This window comes from Nanorana parkeri, unplaced genomic scaffold (assembly GCF_000935625.1).
Source record: "Nanorana parkeri isolate BGI_ZX_2015 unplaced genomic scaffold, ASM93562v1 scaffold1973, whole genome shotgun sequence".
NCBI classification, from domain to species: Eukaryota; Metazoa; Chordata; class Amphibia; order Anura; family Dicroglossidae; genus Nanorana; species Nanorana parkeri.
The window spans coordinates 224,512-242,649 of NW_017308241.1; the positions used below are offsets into that span (position 1 = coordinate 224,512).

Below are 18,138 nucleotides of genomic sequence, written 5' to 3' on the forward strand. Positions count from 1 at the left end.
CCCCTCAGAGGAAGCCCGCACAGGAGCCCACCGCCATCCATGGCCCCTTGAAGCCCGAGCACCATGAGGCGGGGGGGAGAAAGGAGGCTGCAGCTGTGACAGAGAACAGCACAGCCCCAAAGCTTACCTCAGCTCCTGGTCCCCACGACACATCCACCGCAGACCCCACAAACAAACCCCCGCGGAGGGAATACCGGACTCCATCACCAGAATCGCCAGCCTGCGGGGAGCGCTTTGACAGGTAGGCCGGGACCCCCAATCATATGCACTCCCCGGGACGAACCAATAGGCTTCAATGGGGACCACCTGTCGCAGCCGACCCACCGTGGCAGAGTCTGCATGCGCTCGTCGGTCACCTAGGGGAGACTACAAGGATCTAAGGTCATCCAGCATGTCGCCCTGAGGACACTTGCTAGAAGAAAAAACGAATCAAACGGAAGGAAACAAATTTTCACAGAAATTTTTTTTGGCTCCTTACTCCTGACGCTAGGCAAAAAACTGGAGACTTGTCAGCAAGTGAGGGGGTTTGGCCACCAGCAGGGGCCGCCCTATGCTGTCTTTGTCTTTTGTTATGTGCCTAGCGTCCTACTCCTGGCGATATACCCTACCATTCAGGATCTACGATATGTTACCCTGTGTCCTTCAATGAACGGGAGAGAAAAACATGCATGAGTCGTAGGGGGTGATTTACTAACCTAAACACACGCACGCACCAGGTGCGTGTGAGGTTGTGGAACTGGAGAAAGTGCAGCGAAGGGCGAATGAACTCATAAAAGGCATGGAGGAGCTCAGCTATGAAGAAAGATTTACTGACCTGAATTTGTTCTCTCTGGAGAAGAGGCGATTAAGGGGGGGACATGATCACAATGGAAATGATTCTTCACCGTTAGAGCTGAGAAAATGTGAAATAGACTGCCCCAGGAGCTTGTGTTAAACTTCTTATAGGTATATTAAGCACCAGAGATTGTTGATCCAGGGAATATCCGATTGCCTAATGGGATGAGGAAGACATTTTTTTTCCTCGTTGGAGCAAATTGAACCATGCTTTATAGTTTTTTTTTGACCCTCTGGATCAACAGTAGGTAACCGTGGGCATAGCGTTCTGTTTAGGCTTTTCTTCTTTTTTTTAATATCTCTTTAGGTTGAACTCGATGCACATGTGTCTTTTTTCAACCTGACTAATTATGCAACTATGCATAACTTTGTACCGTCAGCAAACACTGACAGGGAGCTATTTATTCCAACCTCAATGTAATTTATGAACAAGATAAACAGAATTTGCACCAAAACTAAACCCTGGGGCACTCCACTCACCACCTTAGAGAATGTGCCATTTATCCCTGCCCTCTGGATGCGGTCCTGCAACCAGTTTTCTACCCATGTACATATTGGTTCTTTAATGCCCATCGATCTTCGTTTGTATAATAACCGTTTGTACTGTGTCAAACGCCTTTGCAAAGCCTAGATAGACTAAGTCAACTGGGATTCTGCTGTCCACCTTGCAACTTACTTCCTCATAGAATGTTAACATTTTGTCTAGTCCAAAATTAGAATAGTGTTTACCATACCCATCTCGCTCATCAGTAAAAACAGAAAAGAGAAGTATGCAATACCTCTGCTTTCTCCCTGTCACTTGTGGCAAGCTAACACTGCTTGTCCTTTATAAGGGCCTATGTGCTCCTTCTGTACTCTTTTACCGTTTATGTATTCATAGAATTTCTGGGGGTTACTAATAAAAAAAGAGCACATAGAAGTTTTCTCTATAGCATGGATTCTTGAAAGCACACACGTTATCAGACAAGTCTGCTTCCTTTTTAAGAGGAAGGGGGGATTTTCTGCCCCTGTACAAAACATTAATAAGAGGCATGGAGTATGTTAGCTATGAGGAATATTAGCTAAAATGAATGTATTCTCCCTTGAGAAGATGCGTTTAAGGGGGATATGATCACCATGCATAAAATATATAAAATTATGCATGTAGTGAACTTTGTGCAAAGTTATTCACTTCAAAGTTTATTCTCACTTTTGAAGTCAAATTTGAGAAAACTCCTTTATATGTTTACGTGTTCCTATTCACAGAGCATCCCGAAAAATATTTTGCACAGACTTCAAGCTTCGCCGGAATTTTAAAACTACAGGAAACTTTGGCTGACCCCATAGAAAGATCAGGAACACTCTGATATTCCTGCTATTAACATACAATGCTTCTAAATCTATAACCCTTTGTGTGTGCAAATCAGGTCTACAACTGATTAGATCAGTACACACAGGGCTAATCATTAACTTCCCCAGCCCCCTTGCTTTCCAGGGGAAAATTTGGTTTAGAATAAAAACTTTCTTTTTTCTGAAAGAGCAAGTAAAATTGTAAGTAGCATTTTTTTTTCTTTTAGAGGTTATGCTATGTGAATAGGAACATGTACAAATACAAAATAGGTGTTATCCCAATTTGGCTGAAAAAGGTCATTACAAAAGGACAAGGGGCATGGTTTGTGTCTGTAGGAAAATAGGTTTAACCTCCACATATGGAAAGGCTTTACAGTAAGCAGTGAAGATGTGAAACCCTCAGGAACTAGTTCCGACAGCTCATTTAATTGTTTTTAAAAACTAGAAAATAAAATCTAAACAGGCTATTAACATTTATAAGTAACAGTAGAAATTGTTGATCCAGGGAATTTCCAAATGTCTTAATGGATCAGGAGCAGATTCCTTGTTGGAGCAAAATTTAACCTTGCTTTTTTCCCCCTTCTTCCTCAGGATCAACTGTGTCTACAGAGTTCTATATATGGAGGTTTTAATTTATTATTATTTTTTTTCCTATTGGTTGAAATGGATGGACTTTTTTTTTCAACCCAACTATTGTACCCAACTTACTGTATGTAAGTCACAGCCAGATACACCCTGAACGTCCTCTCACATTCAGAGCATGAGAGGCAATGGAAAGAGACTACCTTAGACAGAAAGGAAGATCTAAGTCTCAGGACTACCTTAATTCATATAAAAAGGACAAGAAATTACATCCTAACTTGATGAAATTTAGTTTGCTAACACATTGCTTATCAAACTGCAGTGTTTTTTTAAATATATTTCAATCAAATATACCAATGAAAGTGTATAGTTGTATGCCCTGTGAATGAATGATAGATAGGGGCCTTAGATTGTAAGCTGCTTGAGGGCAGGGACTGATGGGAATGCGCAGTATGTAAAATGCTGCGTAAAATTGTTGGCGTTATAAAAATAACTGTAGTAAATAATCAAATCTGTTTGATAAGTGCAAAAATACTTGCTGATCCTGCCAGAAGTCTAGTATGCTAATAACTTCCTGCACGCTCTTGCCTCTGCTGCACTTGTATTTATTATGTTTTCAGTGCTCTGGCTCTTACCGCAGCATACAATTAAACAATGCCTGACTGAAGGCAACAGAATAGGTTCGTGGGCTGTTCCAATAGACTAAAAGTATACCTCTTGTGGTATGAAAGTACAATCGAAACCTTATGGGATTACAAGTTTGAAACACCATCTTAGAGAGACCTACCTTGCAGAACCTAAGCTTCATTAGACATGCTATTAATACCAGAAACTGAAAAGCAGGATACAGGAGCAGGCCACAAGATGGAAGGTCCAGTTGATGTGGCAGTTACCACTGACCATCTGAGACAAGGTAAACCAGGTCCAAGCAACAGGATCCTTCTGGCATGTTCCAAGCAAGTGCCATGAAAAAAGGGGGAAATACCTTTTATTTTGAGTCTCTGCAGAAGTCAAAGAAGAAGCTCCAATGGAGGAAACATGTATATCAGGAGTACTGCACCCAAGGAGCAAAGAGGGCATCTGCTGCTTCTGCTAGTGAATCCTATCATCTACCTATGCAGCTGTGTACTTTTTGGTTGTGACTACACAGGCAGTCCCCGGGTTACATACAAGTTAAGGACTTTATGTTTGTACTTAAGTTGAATTTGTATGCGAGTCGGAACAGGTAAATTTTTTAAGTGTAACTCCAGCCAAAAAAAACAAACATTTTTTAGTTTTGGATAGCATAGGGAAGGGACACGGTTCTTTTGCTGTCTGTTCCTGTTGTTCAGAAGATTATAATGCAATTGAAAAAATGTTTTATTTAAAATATGACACAGAAAAAAAAGTTTTTTTCTATTTTTAATTTTATAAACTTTATTTTTATTTGTTTGCATTTTTAATTTTTATTTATTTTTACTTTTTCTTTACTATTTTGTTCCATTTTTTGTTGTCTTTTTAATTTAATTTTACTTTTTTTTTTTTTTAATCAGCGGAGGTACGTGGGGCATCGGCGGTATGCAGCGTTCTGTGTCCCCGCTGCCTCCGCCAACACAGGCACGGAGAGCAGTGGGGATTTGAAAGGACACAGGCTGCTGCAGCCACAGTTCTCCTAAATGTACCGGCGGCTGCCAGTACATTTAGGAGAACTCTGGACCCCCCGTTCGTAAGTACGGATTGTCCGTAAGTCGGACGTCCGTAACCCGGGGACTGCCTGTATTCATATAACAAGGAGTCTATTGTTCCTGGAAAAGGAGGTGGTCGGCATTGCCAGGACATCAAATGGTGTCCCTTCGAAGGAAGGCTTGACTGCTTGGATGAGCAACCTTTTCTGTCTGCTTTCACCTTTGCGCTCCTGAAATCTTTTCACTCACCTATAGGGTTGCAGCTAACGATTATTTTCACAATCAATTAGTTAGCTGATTAGTAACTTCGATTAATCGGATAAAATTAAAAAAATATGAATAAAGTCATTTATTTAAAATACACAAATACAGCGTTACAAAGTTTACTTCAGAATAGCGAAATGTACATTTTTTGAAATCGTACTGCACTGGAACGCAGGCATTACAGTGCTACACGTTCCAGTGCGGGCAATCACACTGAACGGGAGGTGCATTCGGGATCCATTGAAATAATGGCAGCGCAATGCACCTCCTGGAGCAAAATTTGGCAGGCCAAAACTGAAAATGACTTTTCCCACTATATAGATCTTTTTTTTTTTAAATAATTGTATGTATATTAGACATTTTAATTAGTTTCATTTTATTTTAAAATACTATGAATTGGAAAACTCTAAGCCAATATAAAATACCCAAACTTTTATTTAAAATAACATACAATAATAAGTTTATTTAACTTTAGTTTTTTTGTTTGCATTTTTTTATTTTATTTATTTAACTTTTTAATTTTTCAGTATTTGTAATTTTAGTTTATTAAACTTAATTTTTTTTAAAACTTTGTTTTTTTTACTTTCAAATTGCAATAACCAATAGTAGGCAGGCTATTTCCCCCACCCCCCTGCCTGCTGTCAATCAGCAGAGGAGGGACCTGAAGGAGAAAGTTATCCATCAGGTCCTCTTCTGCTGATTGACAGCAGGCAGTGGGCGGGTGCAATAGCCAGCCTGTTATTGGCTATTGCATTTAAAAATATCCAATAGCAGACTGGGTATAGCTCCCAGCCTCTAAATGCAGTGGAGGCATGGGGATGGGGCAGAGGAGGACGGGGCAACCGCTGCAGCCAGCACCAGCCGAGAGGAGAGCAGCATCAACTAATCGAATTTCAACTAATCGATGATGAGAATTGTTGCCAACGTTTCTCATCATTGATTATAATCGATTTAAATCGATTAGTTGTTGCAGCTCTACTCACCTAAGTAAGTTCATTATCTGAACAAACACTCCTTGTTACTTATTAAAGTGACACTAAACTCAGTAGTTAACTCTCAAAAATGCATTCAAGTTGTTAGGATCCAGAGCGCCTCCAGGTGGCGCTGGAGCTGAGCCCTGCAGTTCCTGGGCTCACCTGCAGGATTCTCCAGGCAGCCAGGGGCTGCTAGGTGCCAGACCACCACTGGGTGGTGCTGGTACCTGCAGCTCCAGTGCTCACCTGTGGGTGTCTCCCAGCTGCCAGGAATCAGCCCATTAGATGTTGCTCCTGGGAGGGTATTTAAACCCTCCCTGCAGTCTGGACCTTGGCTCAGGATTCCGTTGCCTTCCCCTGTTGTCCGAGTCCTCTGGCCTGAACCCTGAGACCTGTATGCTATCTTGTACCCTGGGCCCTGTTTCCTGTGTTGTTACACCCGTTGTATTTTCTAGGTGTTGGGGGTTACATTATTGGTTTATGCCTGTTGTGGATTGTTTGTTAGCTTGCTAAGTTTATTAAAATATTTATATATACCATACTTGCCTGGTCCGTGTGGTCACACGTGTTTGGTCCGCCTGTATGGGTACCTGTGCAGGTGTGGGGTCACCTGTGCCGGTATCCCTGACACAAGTACCATAGCTATTAACAGAAATGTAGCTTATTTGTGTATCACTCAGCTGCAGATCCTCAAAATCATCTGCCGACACTGTTCTTCCTTCTGAAGGCTGGCTACTTTTGTTCCCCATGGTCCCTCACTTTAACCTTTAAAACGAGAGACTGGTGAATGAAAGAGAATACATCCTAGCTGTTTAACTGCACCTTTTATAAGTTTTCTCACCAGTGTGAAGTTTGGGTAGCAAGGGCAGGCTGCAAGTTTGAGTGACGGGGAACTGACAGAGTGCTCCTAAGGCAGTACAATAACACTTTAGGATCTGGCTGTGTCTGCCAGTAGACCCAGTTCGAGATTTGACTTAACTTGCTATTAACGATTATCTTTGTAAGTGCTAATCGAGATTTGGATTTTATACTGAGTGACAATAACACTATTACTGTTCATTGTTTTCCTGATAGCGGTTTGATAGCTATTACGCAAAACTGTAAATAAGTGACTTATGTTAAAAATAGTTTTTGCGCTGTGTTGGCGTTTGTGTTGTGATAAAATGATACAGGCGTATATTTAATTGCAACAGAAGGTATCACAACGCACGGCAATGCGTCACAAAGCTTTGCCATGCGCTGCCACAGTTAAATTATTTTTTTTTTTAAAGAAAAAAATCATGCGCTGCGCTGCGTTCTAACAACGCACTGCAGCGCATGTGCATGGTGTACACCACGTTATGGTGCACGTTAGGGATGTCCCGATACCGGTACTAGCATTGGTATCGGGACCGATACAGGGCATTTTGACAAGTACTTGTACTTGTCAAAATGCCCCGATACATAGCGCCGAAGCTTGCGCAATGGGTTTTTTTTTCTTACCTCGCCGAGCGTCACGTCACTGCTCCTCTGGTGGGCGGTGCTCCAGGTGGGGTCCTAATTTAGGTGGCCGGCGACTGCCCAGAGGACCCCACTCGGAGCGCCGCCCACCGGAGCAGCAGTGACGCAACGCTCCTCTTCAGCTCAGCGCCATCCTTCAGTGCCGGAGAGCAGCGGCGAGTGTGTGCTGGTCTGGTGGGAGGAGCTCCAGGTGAGATCTTAATTTAGCTGTCCGGCACCTCTGGCCCAGCTAAATTAGGACCCCACCTGGGGCTCCTCCCACCGGACCAGCGCTGCCTCGTCGCTGCTCTCACACACAGTGAGTGAGGGCAAGGGGGGGCACTATTAAGCAGGGGATAAATGTAAATCTATGGTCTCCAATGTATTAGCAGTGTGTACTCTATATGTAGTACATATAGAGTACACACTGCTAATACACTGGAGGCCATAGATTTACAATTCTCCTCTGCTAACATGAATTGATTAAATGATCCATATGCAGCCCTGTACTATGGATCATTTAACCCATTCATGTTAGCAGAGGAGAATTGTAAATCTATTGTTGCAGTGCACTCTATATGTACATGTACTATGTACTACATATAGAATGCACTGCAACAATAGATTTACAATTATCTAATGCTAACATGAATAGGTTAAATGATCCGTAGTACATAATAGTACATAACATGTAGTTGTACTACAGATCATTTAACCCATTCATGTTAGCAGTGCAGAATTGTAAATCTATTGCTGCAGTGCATTCTATATGGAGTATATAGTGCATGTACAGATTCCCAATTCACTGCAGCAATAGATTTACAATGATCCCCTGCTAACATGAATGGGTTAAATGCTCCGTAGTACAACTACATGTTATGTACTATTATGTACTATGGATCATGATTTAACCTATTCATGTTAGCAGGGCAGAATTGCGAGCGCCTCCCACAAGCTGAGCACCGAGACGCGATGCAGCAATCCAATCCAGCGCCGACTACAAGAGGCATCTCTTGTGAATAGGGATCGGAGTGAAACTGCGAGTGAGGGAAGCTGGGACGGGGCTGGCTGTAAACCTATTCTAATTGTGTACTTGACGTGTGTAATGTATATGTAGTACACATATATATACACACATATACATATACACACACACACACATACCGGAATGAGAGACTCTTAATACCATCATTCCCTTTTGTAATCATTCGCACATTTAAATTTTGAGGATGTGGAAGGTCTTATAAGGTAAAGTAAACATGATAAAGATTGCATTGCTTAAGCCCAGAAAATACATTTTATAGACTTAAGAATTATAAATATATAATTGTTTTGGGGAAAATACAAAATGTTTATTACATACTCACATCATTATTTTGTAATTGATGAATTCCATGCAGCCATGCCCAACACAGAAGAATAGAAAACTAGTTGGTTAAACAGTAAAAAAATAAAAATATTACATTTACTGAATTTATATATCTGATCCAATGAAGTGTGATTAATAAAAAATCCTTAGTAGTCTACAGAGTCCGGTAAAAGCCAGAGCTAAGCGCGGCAAATGTCATAGTCTTACTAAAGCTGACCAAGTTCACCCCTCCCGCACACAAGATCCCTCATCTCTTTTACAGAGTGTGTTGTAACACAAAGTGTCGACATAACCACAATTTAAGAAAGCAAAAGATATGTCCAAAAAACATATGGACTTCTTTTGTATAGTTTCAAAATGATTACTCAACATGTTGTCTTGCTAGAAGAAACCATTTTAGGGATATTTCCAGTCTAATTGTATATAATCCCTGGGCACAAAATGTTACTCGTGTATTAATAAGTTATTCTAAATTTCTCAATTCATCCATGGAAAGCCAATAATAATCTTTTGCTGGACATCCTTAAAATATACTCTACCTCTAATATACTGTGAAGAATATCTACATAGCATTAATGGATATAAGCTCATTAGGATTTTGGTAACAAGAAATGTAAACAAACGTTAAACATATTTTGCATTATGTGTTTTTACTTTATGATCATTTAAAATGCATTTAACCACTGGTTTATTTCTAGGGAAGAGAACATGAGGATAAAAGCACTAAGACCTCGTCATTTTGTTTTTTCAGGATTGTACTAATTTGCATGAAAGTCCTTGTCCTTTTTATCTCTCAAAACTTAAGACTACAGCCTTCATGGGCAATTCTGTATATTGAGAAGCTGTATAACTAGTGGAAAGCATATGAAGCACATTGAGATAATTAATTCCTTAAAGCACTTTGGCTTCAAAATGAGTTGGCAATTAAAAAAAATCTATACCACAAAAAAGGCACTAAATTTCAGTTTGGGATACGAAGTGAATGCTGCCACTAAATGATCAGCACTCAATGGTCCAAAACCTGCAGAATCTTTGTGGTCACTCCATCTCCTGAATGGATAGACTGGACAGTCATAAAAAAAAATAGCAATTGCAAACGGATGAGAAACCAAAAGTAGAGGGAATGAGGGGAAAAAACAAACAAAACAAAAACCCACTTTGGGCCTTGAGGGTGGTAAATTATGTTTGCCTCCAACACTGTATACCTATCTGAGGCACCGCATGGCCCATCTGATTGGTCTGAAAGTGCCATCATCACAGGAATTGCCCCACACTGGGTAGCCCCAGGACTCAGAACTGTTGCAGAAGTTTTAAATCAAAAAGGTGTGAAACACGTCAAAATACATAAACCTGAGAAACTTGTAAAAGTAAACTTGTAAAAGCCCAAACATGTTCTCTGGATGGGTAGGAGCATGGCCTGTTGCCAGTGTCAGTGCTTCAGGCACCGAAGCAAATAGTGTGCATAGGTCCTATTTTGAGATACTGTTTGGTAGACTCCCTATGAGAGGACTGCCCTTTCCACAAGAAATAAAACTGATACACTGTTTACTGAAAACGTAAACAAAAGTTACATAAACAACTTTCCCAATTCTCATGCTAAACCACACTCCCTGCACATGGGGAACTGGGTAGCAGTTGAGACTTTCCAAAGAAAGGACTAAAGCCAAGGTCTGATGGACCCTTTCATGTAGTCCACCTGAAATTAGGGTATATGGAAAATAGGACCTGAATGTCAGAGTCCGTCACAGATCCGTTGAATAGAATGTTGCCAGGGAAAGTCACTTTTTAAAAAAAGTAATCTTTGTACTCCCATGGGAGTACACATTCATGCTACACATGGAAACCAACATGAGGGCAGGTGCTGTGTCCCTCAATGAACGCAGAGAAAAGGATTTTATGGCAAGTACAAAAACCCTATTTTCTCTTCCATTCATTCCATTCTGTTCCGTTCAGGACACAGCAGGATCTTTAGGATCTTGACCAATGGGAAATCCCAAAGTGATTAACAAAAAGTTGAATAAACAGAACAGAATAGAACATACCCACAACCGGAAGAGATGCTCACACCTCTACCTGCAAGATCTTGTGGCCAAAGCTTGCATCCGCTACTATGCACACCCTGTAAAACTTAGAGAAAGTGTAGACAGAAGACCAAGTTGGAGCCTTACAAACTTGGTGATGAAAAACCCAGGAAGGACTGAAGGCTCTGGTAGAATGAGCAGTGGACTGAAAAGGAGGTTCTTGACCATTATCAGCAAAAACTTGAACCACAGTCTGATGAATCCACCCGTATATAGTGGCCAACTAAGCAGCCTGACCCTTGCTAGGGCCATCTGGGACAATGAACAAAGAATCAGTCTTCCGAACATTAGCTGTAGTAGCCAGATAGACTCAAATAGCCCTGACCACATCCACAGAAAAGGCAGAACGATATCTTAATTTAAATGAGAACACAAAACCACCTTCAAACAAAACAAACAAAAGAGGTTGGAGAACAAATTTGTCCTGATGCAGAATCAAAAATGGCTGTGCACAGGACAAAGCCGCCAACAGACACCCGCCGAGCTGAAGTGATAGCAACCTTCATAGCTTAAGACGACAAAGCAATCTTCTGAAAGTTTTCAAAAGAAGACTTCTGTGAAGCCGAGAAAAACAGATTTAAATCCCAAGGAGGCAAAGGAGATTTAACAGGAGGTGCAACCCCAAGCAAAACCCTGGATAAAGGAGCGAACCAGAGAATGTGTTGCCAAAGGCCACTGAAAAAGAACTGCCAAGGTGAAATTCTGTCCCTTGACCATTCAGCACCAAACACTAATACACCCCTCGATGCAGGAATGCCAGGATTCTGGTAATAGAGAACCACCGCGGATGCAAAGTAGGCCGTCAAAGTTTGACATTTCATTATCCGAGAACTAGGCTTACGAGCTCTCAGCAATAAATGACTGCGGAAGACAGACCTCTGTCCCTCAGGACCTGGCTTTCAACAGTCACACCATTAAAGCCAGCGACTGTTAAGCAGGATGAAATATTGGGCCCCGTGAAAGAAGATCCGGACGCAACAGGGCATGCCAGGGAGCGTCCGCGAGTAGACAAAGTCTGAGTACCAGGCTCAACACGGCCAGTCAGCAGCCATCAGGATCACAGGAATGCCTTCCAACTCTATTCTTTGCAGCAACCGGGGCAGAAGATTCAGAAAATACCTTTCCCACAGTGCCACCAATGCACCTTTCAACTGATCCAGAGTCCTGGCTGCGAATCTCGGGACCTTCTGATTGAGCCTGGAGGCTAGAAGATCCTCATCTGGCAAGCCCCACTGATGGCAGAGTTGATGGAACACCTCCTGGTGAAGGGACCACTCTACCTGATCCAGATCCTGACGACTCAGGTAATCTGCCTGCCAGTTTTCCAACCCTGGAATTTAAACAACAGACAAAGCCGAGGCGTAGTTTTCGGCCAAAGACAGGAACCAAGACACCTCCAGTGTTGCTACAGGACTCTCTGTGCCTCCTTGATTATTGACATACGCCGCGGCAATGTGTGACTACACACAAACTGGATGCTTCTCGAGAAGGACCGTCCTGCAACAAAGGGACAGAAAATCACCAACAGCTCCAGGACATTGATGGACAACCTGGATTCTGACAAGGTCCACAGGCCATGAGCTAACAGTTGTCCAAGAGCTCGTCCCCAGACAGACAGGCTGGTATGAAAAAGAAATTTTACATCTCTGCCACAGGACAGTTTCCCATGGCTGCCATAATGGGGTTAATCCAACGGGCACAAATTACATGTTTGGCATGAAATGTCATGTGATGCTTAAAAGTGTATAAACTGCTTTTTCTGTCTGCACATTGGAGCCACCACTCATGCATGAGCCAGGATGCATTTCCTTTCTGATTAGCCATGTTCCAGAAAATTCTGTTTTAGGTTGCCTAAAAAAAAAAAAAGGCATGTACAATATATAGTTACTGCAAACTTCATATCTCAACAGCCAGCAGCAACATCTCTGGAGAATATGTGTCTCCCCTTTTCTCATTCACCAACCAAACACCGGAATATATTTATACAAACCCTTCATTGTCCCACAAACATTCCCAAACAACCTAACTCTACTACTCATTCTATTAATGCACTCTACTACTACGCATTCTATTAATGCAACTAAATACTATGAGGGGAATTTATCAAAACTGTAGCAGACAGAATCTGGAGCAGTTACCCATAGCAACCAAATTAGCTTCTCTTCAGTTTATTCAGTTAAGATTTGAAAATGCACGAGAAGCTGATTGGTTGCCATGCACAACTGCTCCATATTTTGTTTGCTCTAGTTTCGATAAATCCCCCTCTATATATGTTTATTATACAGTTCCTATAAATAAATAAAAAATGACCCCCCTTGGGAGTTTTCATTTTTTGTCATATTGCACCTCAGCGAATTTTTCTTCTAATTTACAGTGATTAACAAAGACTAGTGTTAAATTGAAAACAGAGCTCTTGCAAACTGAGATAAATTGTATACCATGAAAAAAAGACTGAATAAGTATATTCCACCCTTCTAGTTAGTATTTGGTATATGAACCTGGAATGGCATAAAATTTTCCTCCATTCCCCTTAGTATTTTGCTGCATTCAGTCTACCCAAGACCCTCACAAACGTTGCAGGGTTCACTGCAGAGAAGCATTACCAAATCATGAAGATGCCGCCAACATGCTTCACAGGATACATTCTGTGTTTATAATGATGTGCAGTGTTTGCCTTACACCAAAATTGGCATTTAGCCAGATGACAAAAAACAAAAACAAAAAAAAGCTACATTTTGCTTTAATCAGACCATAGAACCTTCTTCCAGCTGAATTCAGAGTTGTGTGCCTTCTGGCTTACTGTAGGCAAGATTTCATGTGAGGATTAGTTCAGAGCTTCCTTTTTCACACAGCTGTTGCATGCGTTGTCTCCAATCTTAACCAGAGGTTTAAAATAGCTGATGTTGATAGCATGTTCTTGGCACATTTATAACTGTGCCATAGTCTAATTTGTATTTTAAAATTGATTCACATGTGCTCTGAACAATATTTAGACATTTATAGAGTTGCTTAGAGTGTTCTTTGATCTTTGTGGTACATTATGCCACAATACTGACTCGACAGAAGTTGGACCTTCCAAAAACATGAGTATTGATACTACAATCAATTGAAACCCCTTGTTAGCTAATTATATGATTACATTTTCCATGAAAATAAAATGCAAACATCTCTAAGAGGATTAAATACTTTTTAAAGCAACATTAAACATTTCTTCTCTAAGGGCAGATATGCTTTATGTTGGATTGTACAGTATTTTACTGTTTATTACACTACAGCAAGTTACCGAAAATCAACCAGTTATAAAGTGAATTTTGAAAGCGCCAAGTCTAAATCACAAGTTCTGTGTCTGTCTTGAAATTCATGAGAAAACTGAACTTAAAGTGACATTAAACCCTCAGATTTTTGAACATAAAACAATACTGTAATGTGTACCTTACTGTGATCAATGGTTGTTTCTTCTCTTTGCTGCTCTTCCTTTTAAATCTGTTCTCATGCTGAGGGTTTAATGTCACTTTAACTGAAGTGAAGTTAAATATCCACTACAAAGAGTGTGGTTAGTACCAAGTCCCCCTCTAGCAACTTTAAATAATAGCTCCTCTGTCATGGACTAATGAGAAGTGGGGGACTCAGATTTGCACTGCTAACAGTTGGTTTACACATGCAATATACAAGGTGTGTGTGGTTATAAAAGAGTGAGATGTCACTTCATTTACTGGTCAGAGAAACACAGACAATACCTGCAGCAAATTCTTCAATCGTCATAAGAGGGAAACGGATAAGCGACAATGCTTTGCCAAGTGCTTTGCGTTTGTTCTCTGATGATATTGGTTGCTGCTGCCGCTGGCATTCTGCCTCAGACCAGCGAACTACTGCATTAAAGAGTCTGATTTCACGGATCCCCAATGTATCCCGTTCCAACACTGCAACTAGAGTATCTGCAAGACAAACAAGTGAGGGGAGGGATCATTTTAGGGCATTTAGAGGGGGGGGGAAAAAAAGCTAACTGGTGAAAGAATTGCACAAATATTACATACACAATAACCATCTGAAGAGTAGGTCTGCCAAACTCAGATTGAAACAGAATACTTAATGGAGAAGGATAATAGTAGTCCCATCAGGGATAGTAGTCCCAATTGAGAGACTACCAATTTTGTCTAGCCATCAGGCTAGACACAAATGAATGAAAGCATATACTAACCAACCCCATTCCCCCTTTCCTAATGTGTTCAGGTGACTCTGTACAGTGTTTCAATTAGAGAGAGGGAGCCCGAGCTTCTGATGTACTCTTTAGAAAACCGATAATGCTCTCTAAAGCATTTGCCATGGTTGTACTCTATATATAATGTTTATTTCTAAAACAAGAAGATTGTACATAAGTACTGCAAACACAAATATAAAAATGTAAAAAGTTAAGAGTCCAATACTTTAATGTTCCCAGATATGGCAAACTAGCTAAACCACTCAGTATCCCAAGATTAGGGGCCCATTCACACCTCTGACCTACATGCTTTTCCATTGAAATCAAAACAAAGAAATTAAAGTGCAATGCAAAGTGTTATTAGAAAGTGTGTTACAGCCTGGGTGAACAAGTGCAAACATGCAGCAATGAACATCGGTGCATTTTCATGCACTTTCAGTGCCTAAAACAAGGTATGAATGCAGCCTATAGTAAACGTGTTTTGAGAGAAATGCAGAATTGACATTAGTAATCCTTCTAATACTACTAGTAGTCTGACTGTCTCTGCTTGCAAAATTTTGAGTCACTGACCTGGAACAGGCATGCTGGAAAGATATTTGGAGCAAAATCAAAAACATTTAATTGGCATATATAACTTGGTCCAGCTCAGTGAATCAAAGAATTGTAGCCTTAATATTTGCATGCCTGTCTTCTGAAGAATTGTTAAGTAATGGCAGTCCGCATATTTACTTAGAACAGACTTCCTAAAAATCGTTTGGAAATTACGGGTTTTGAACCCTGCGGTAATTTTACAGTGCTGAAAATGAAGCATTATCAATCTACTTGATTAAAAAATGCCAGTACAGTTTAGCCCTAACAACCACCAGAGTGTGTCTATTTGTTTTGTGTCGAGGGGGAAAAATAAAATAAATAAAATCTGATGGCTTATTCCTCTACGGTTTCAAAAGTGGAAAAGCCAGCTGTCACAGCAGCATGTTGAGAAGTGAGGCGCTCGGCCAGGATCTGACAGCCGGCGGCTCTCTCCGCCCCCCCCCCGGCTGCAGCGCTTCACTTCTCGGATCCCTGCTGCTTCTGCCCCTACAGGCGGGGGAGAGCAGTGGGCATCCAGAGGAAAAGCCACAGGCTGTGCAGCCCCTCTGTGCTTGGCCGAGTGACAGAGGATCGGTACATATCGGTGATATGTACCGATCCTCTGTGCACAGAGCAAACATTGGAGTGATCAGCTGATCACGCCAGTGTTTGTAAATGACTGGGGACACCTAGTACTAAGTGTCCCCAGTTATGAAGGAACAGAAGTGCTTTGCATCACTTCCCGTTTATTCATGAGTTTCTAAATGGGTAGTAGCACTCTGTGCAGAGGCTTCCCCCCATTCATAAACTAGTTGATAGAAAATATTTTCTGAATGAATAGGAAGCCTCTGTACTTTCCATTCATTTAAACAGAGTATGCAGAAAAAAGAGATTGAGGACTCAATTTCTTTTTCTATTTTAAAAGGGAAATATCAGGGGGCTGTTTAGCCCCCTAATATTTACCAAAAAAAACCCCGCAACAGTCAAAAACAAAAAAAAAACCCCACACATCCTAGAGGCAGGCGCATGTCATCACACATGCGCGGTGATGTCACACGCCTGTTGGGGGGGGGGCACTTTTTTTTGTTCTTGCCTCTGGTGCAAAAGGAGCTAGCTACGGCTCTGTGGCAGGGCTACAAATTAGCAGTGTGCTGTTATGTGCCCACAGGAAAAACGCAGAAACCATTGATGCACTGGTAAGATGGGAACATGCAGGTATGGTACATGTCCTTCAAGTGTACAGAAGCAAGAAAGTCCCAGTACTTATGGAAGGTGATGAAAAACCTGGTGCATTCCATACGGAAACTCTGGGCTTGAGTAAAACACATTTTGAACTTTCATATCCAAGATAGGGCAGAGGCCACCTTTGGGTTTGGGAACAATGAACAGCTTGGAGAAAATTCTTGAAAACATTCTGCCACATGAACTGGTGCAATAACACCTTGATCCAACACAGAAAGGATGGAGGTGAGAAACGGAGGTGAAAAACGGAGGAGGCGGGCAGAGAGTTAAACACAGTAGGTTGCATCTCTGGAATGCCACCTAAAGAACCCAAGCAGCAGAGATGCAAGTTGTCCAGGTGTTCAAAGATTTAAAGTAACGTCACAGCCAGGATGCGGTGAAGTGCAGGACCTGCCAGCAAGAGCTGGGTTCTAGAGTGCGCTTCCAATCGCTTATCATCTGGGTCCTTAAAGACAGGCACATCTTCTGCTGGAAGAGTAGGTACCTGGTTAAGGCAAGAAACTGAGATCCACTGTGGGGATAGACTACTTTTGCACAAAATCCTCCCCAGACAAATAAAAAGCTAACAACCACGGGGGGAGCAAACCGCTATTCAGGGTGTATCCAGTTTCTGTAGAGAAAAAGTTGGAAATGAAGGTGCAACAGGAAAGTCTTTGTGACCTTATAACCATTTATAATCATAATCCTAATAGCTATAGTAGCTGGGATTTTGGTAATATTTTAAACTTTCAGATGCCAGATTACTAGTAAAAAAGTGATTCACATATATATACTAGTAATGCAGCCATCACAACCCCAATGTCTCCCTAAAGAGAACCTTTCACCAACAAGAAAAAGGGGAGCACGCAAAAGGGAGATGATAAGAGCAGAGGGAATGGACCTGTACCCTGGATTTTACAGGCACAAAAAAAATAATCCCATTTTATTACTCTTATAGTACAGGACACAAGAACTTCACTCTAACCCTGGGATGTCCACAAGCAGTCCAACTGATGGCAGGGCAACAAAGCAAATGCTAAAAGGCCGTTAGGAATAATGTGTAAAAAAGGTGCTCAGGAGGGTTCAGAGCGAAACTTAAAGGAGAACTATGGGGTCAGGGCTTTTCCCCATAGTTCTCCTTAGGGTAACGGGAGGACACAAACTAGCGTCCTCCCGTTACCCTAAGCTCAGTATACTGCGAGCTACAGCTTGCGGTATACTGAGACGCCACGGCCGGAGCGGATCCCGACATCGATGTCGAGATCCGCCCAGCTGCATGAGTGACAGCTGGCTCTGCCTATCTAGAGGCAGAGCCAGCTGTACTTGCCCCCTCCCCCATCCATTCCGCCAGTCAGCGCTGGAGTGCTCACTGGCGGAACGGATGGGGGAGGGGGGAATCCAGCCCCTCCCCTGTCACAGCAGAGAGCCGTGACAGGATCGAGAGGTGAGTGAACGCCGGTATATGTTCGCTCACCTCCCGATCTACTGAGCCGACCTGTGACAGTCTCATTGTCACAGGTCGGCTAGAACTATGAGGCGAGTGAAAAGCACTCACCTCATAGTTCTCCTTTAA

The 18,138-nt window shown here is 41.9% G+C and overlaps 1 protein-coding gene across 1 annotated transcript in view; it reads right to left on the bottom strand.

Annotated features, from left to right (window-relative positions):
- BTBD2 (BTB domain containing 2) overlaps positions 1–14,518 on the bottom strand; it is a gene marked incomplete at its 5' end in the record, with an annotated part of 99,197 nt that extends 84,679 nt beyond the window's left edge. Inside the window, one exon of the mRNA XM_018572238.1 lies at positions 14,314–14,518. Within this exon, the coding sequence (XP_018427740.1) occupies positions 14,314–14,518 (205 nt within the window). The remainder of the gene's footprint in view (positions 1–14,313) is intronic.
- Between the last annotated feature and the right edge of the window lie 3,620 nt (positions 14,519–18,138).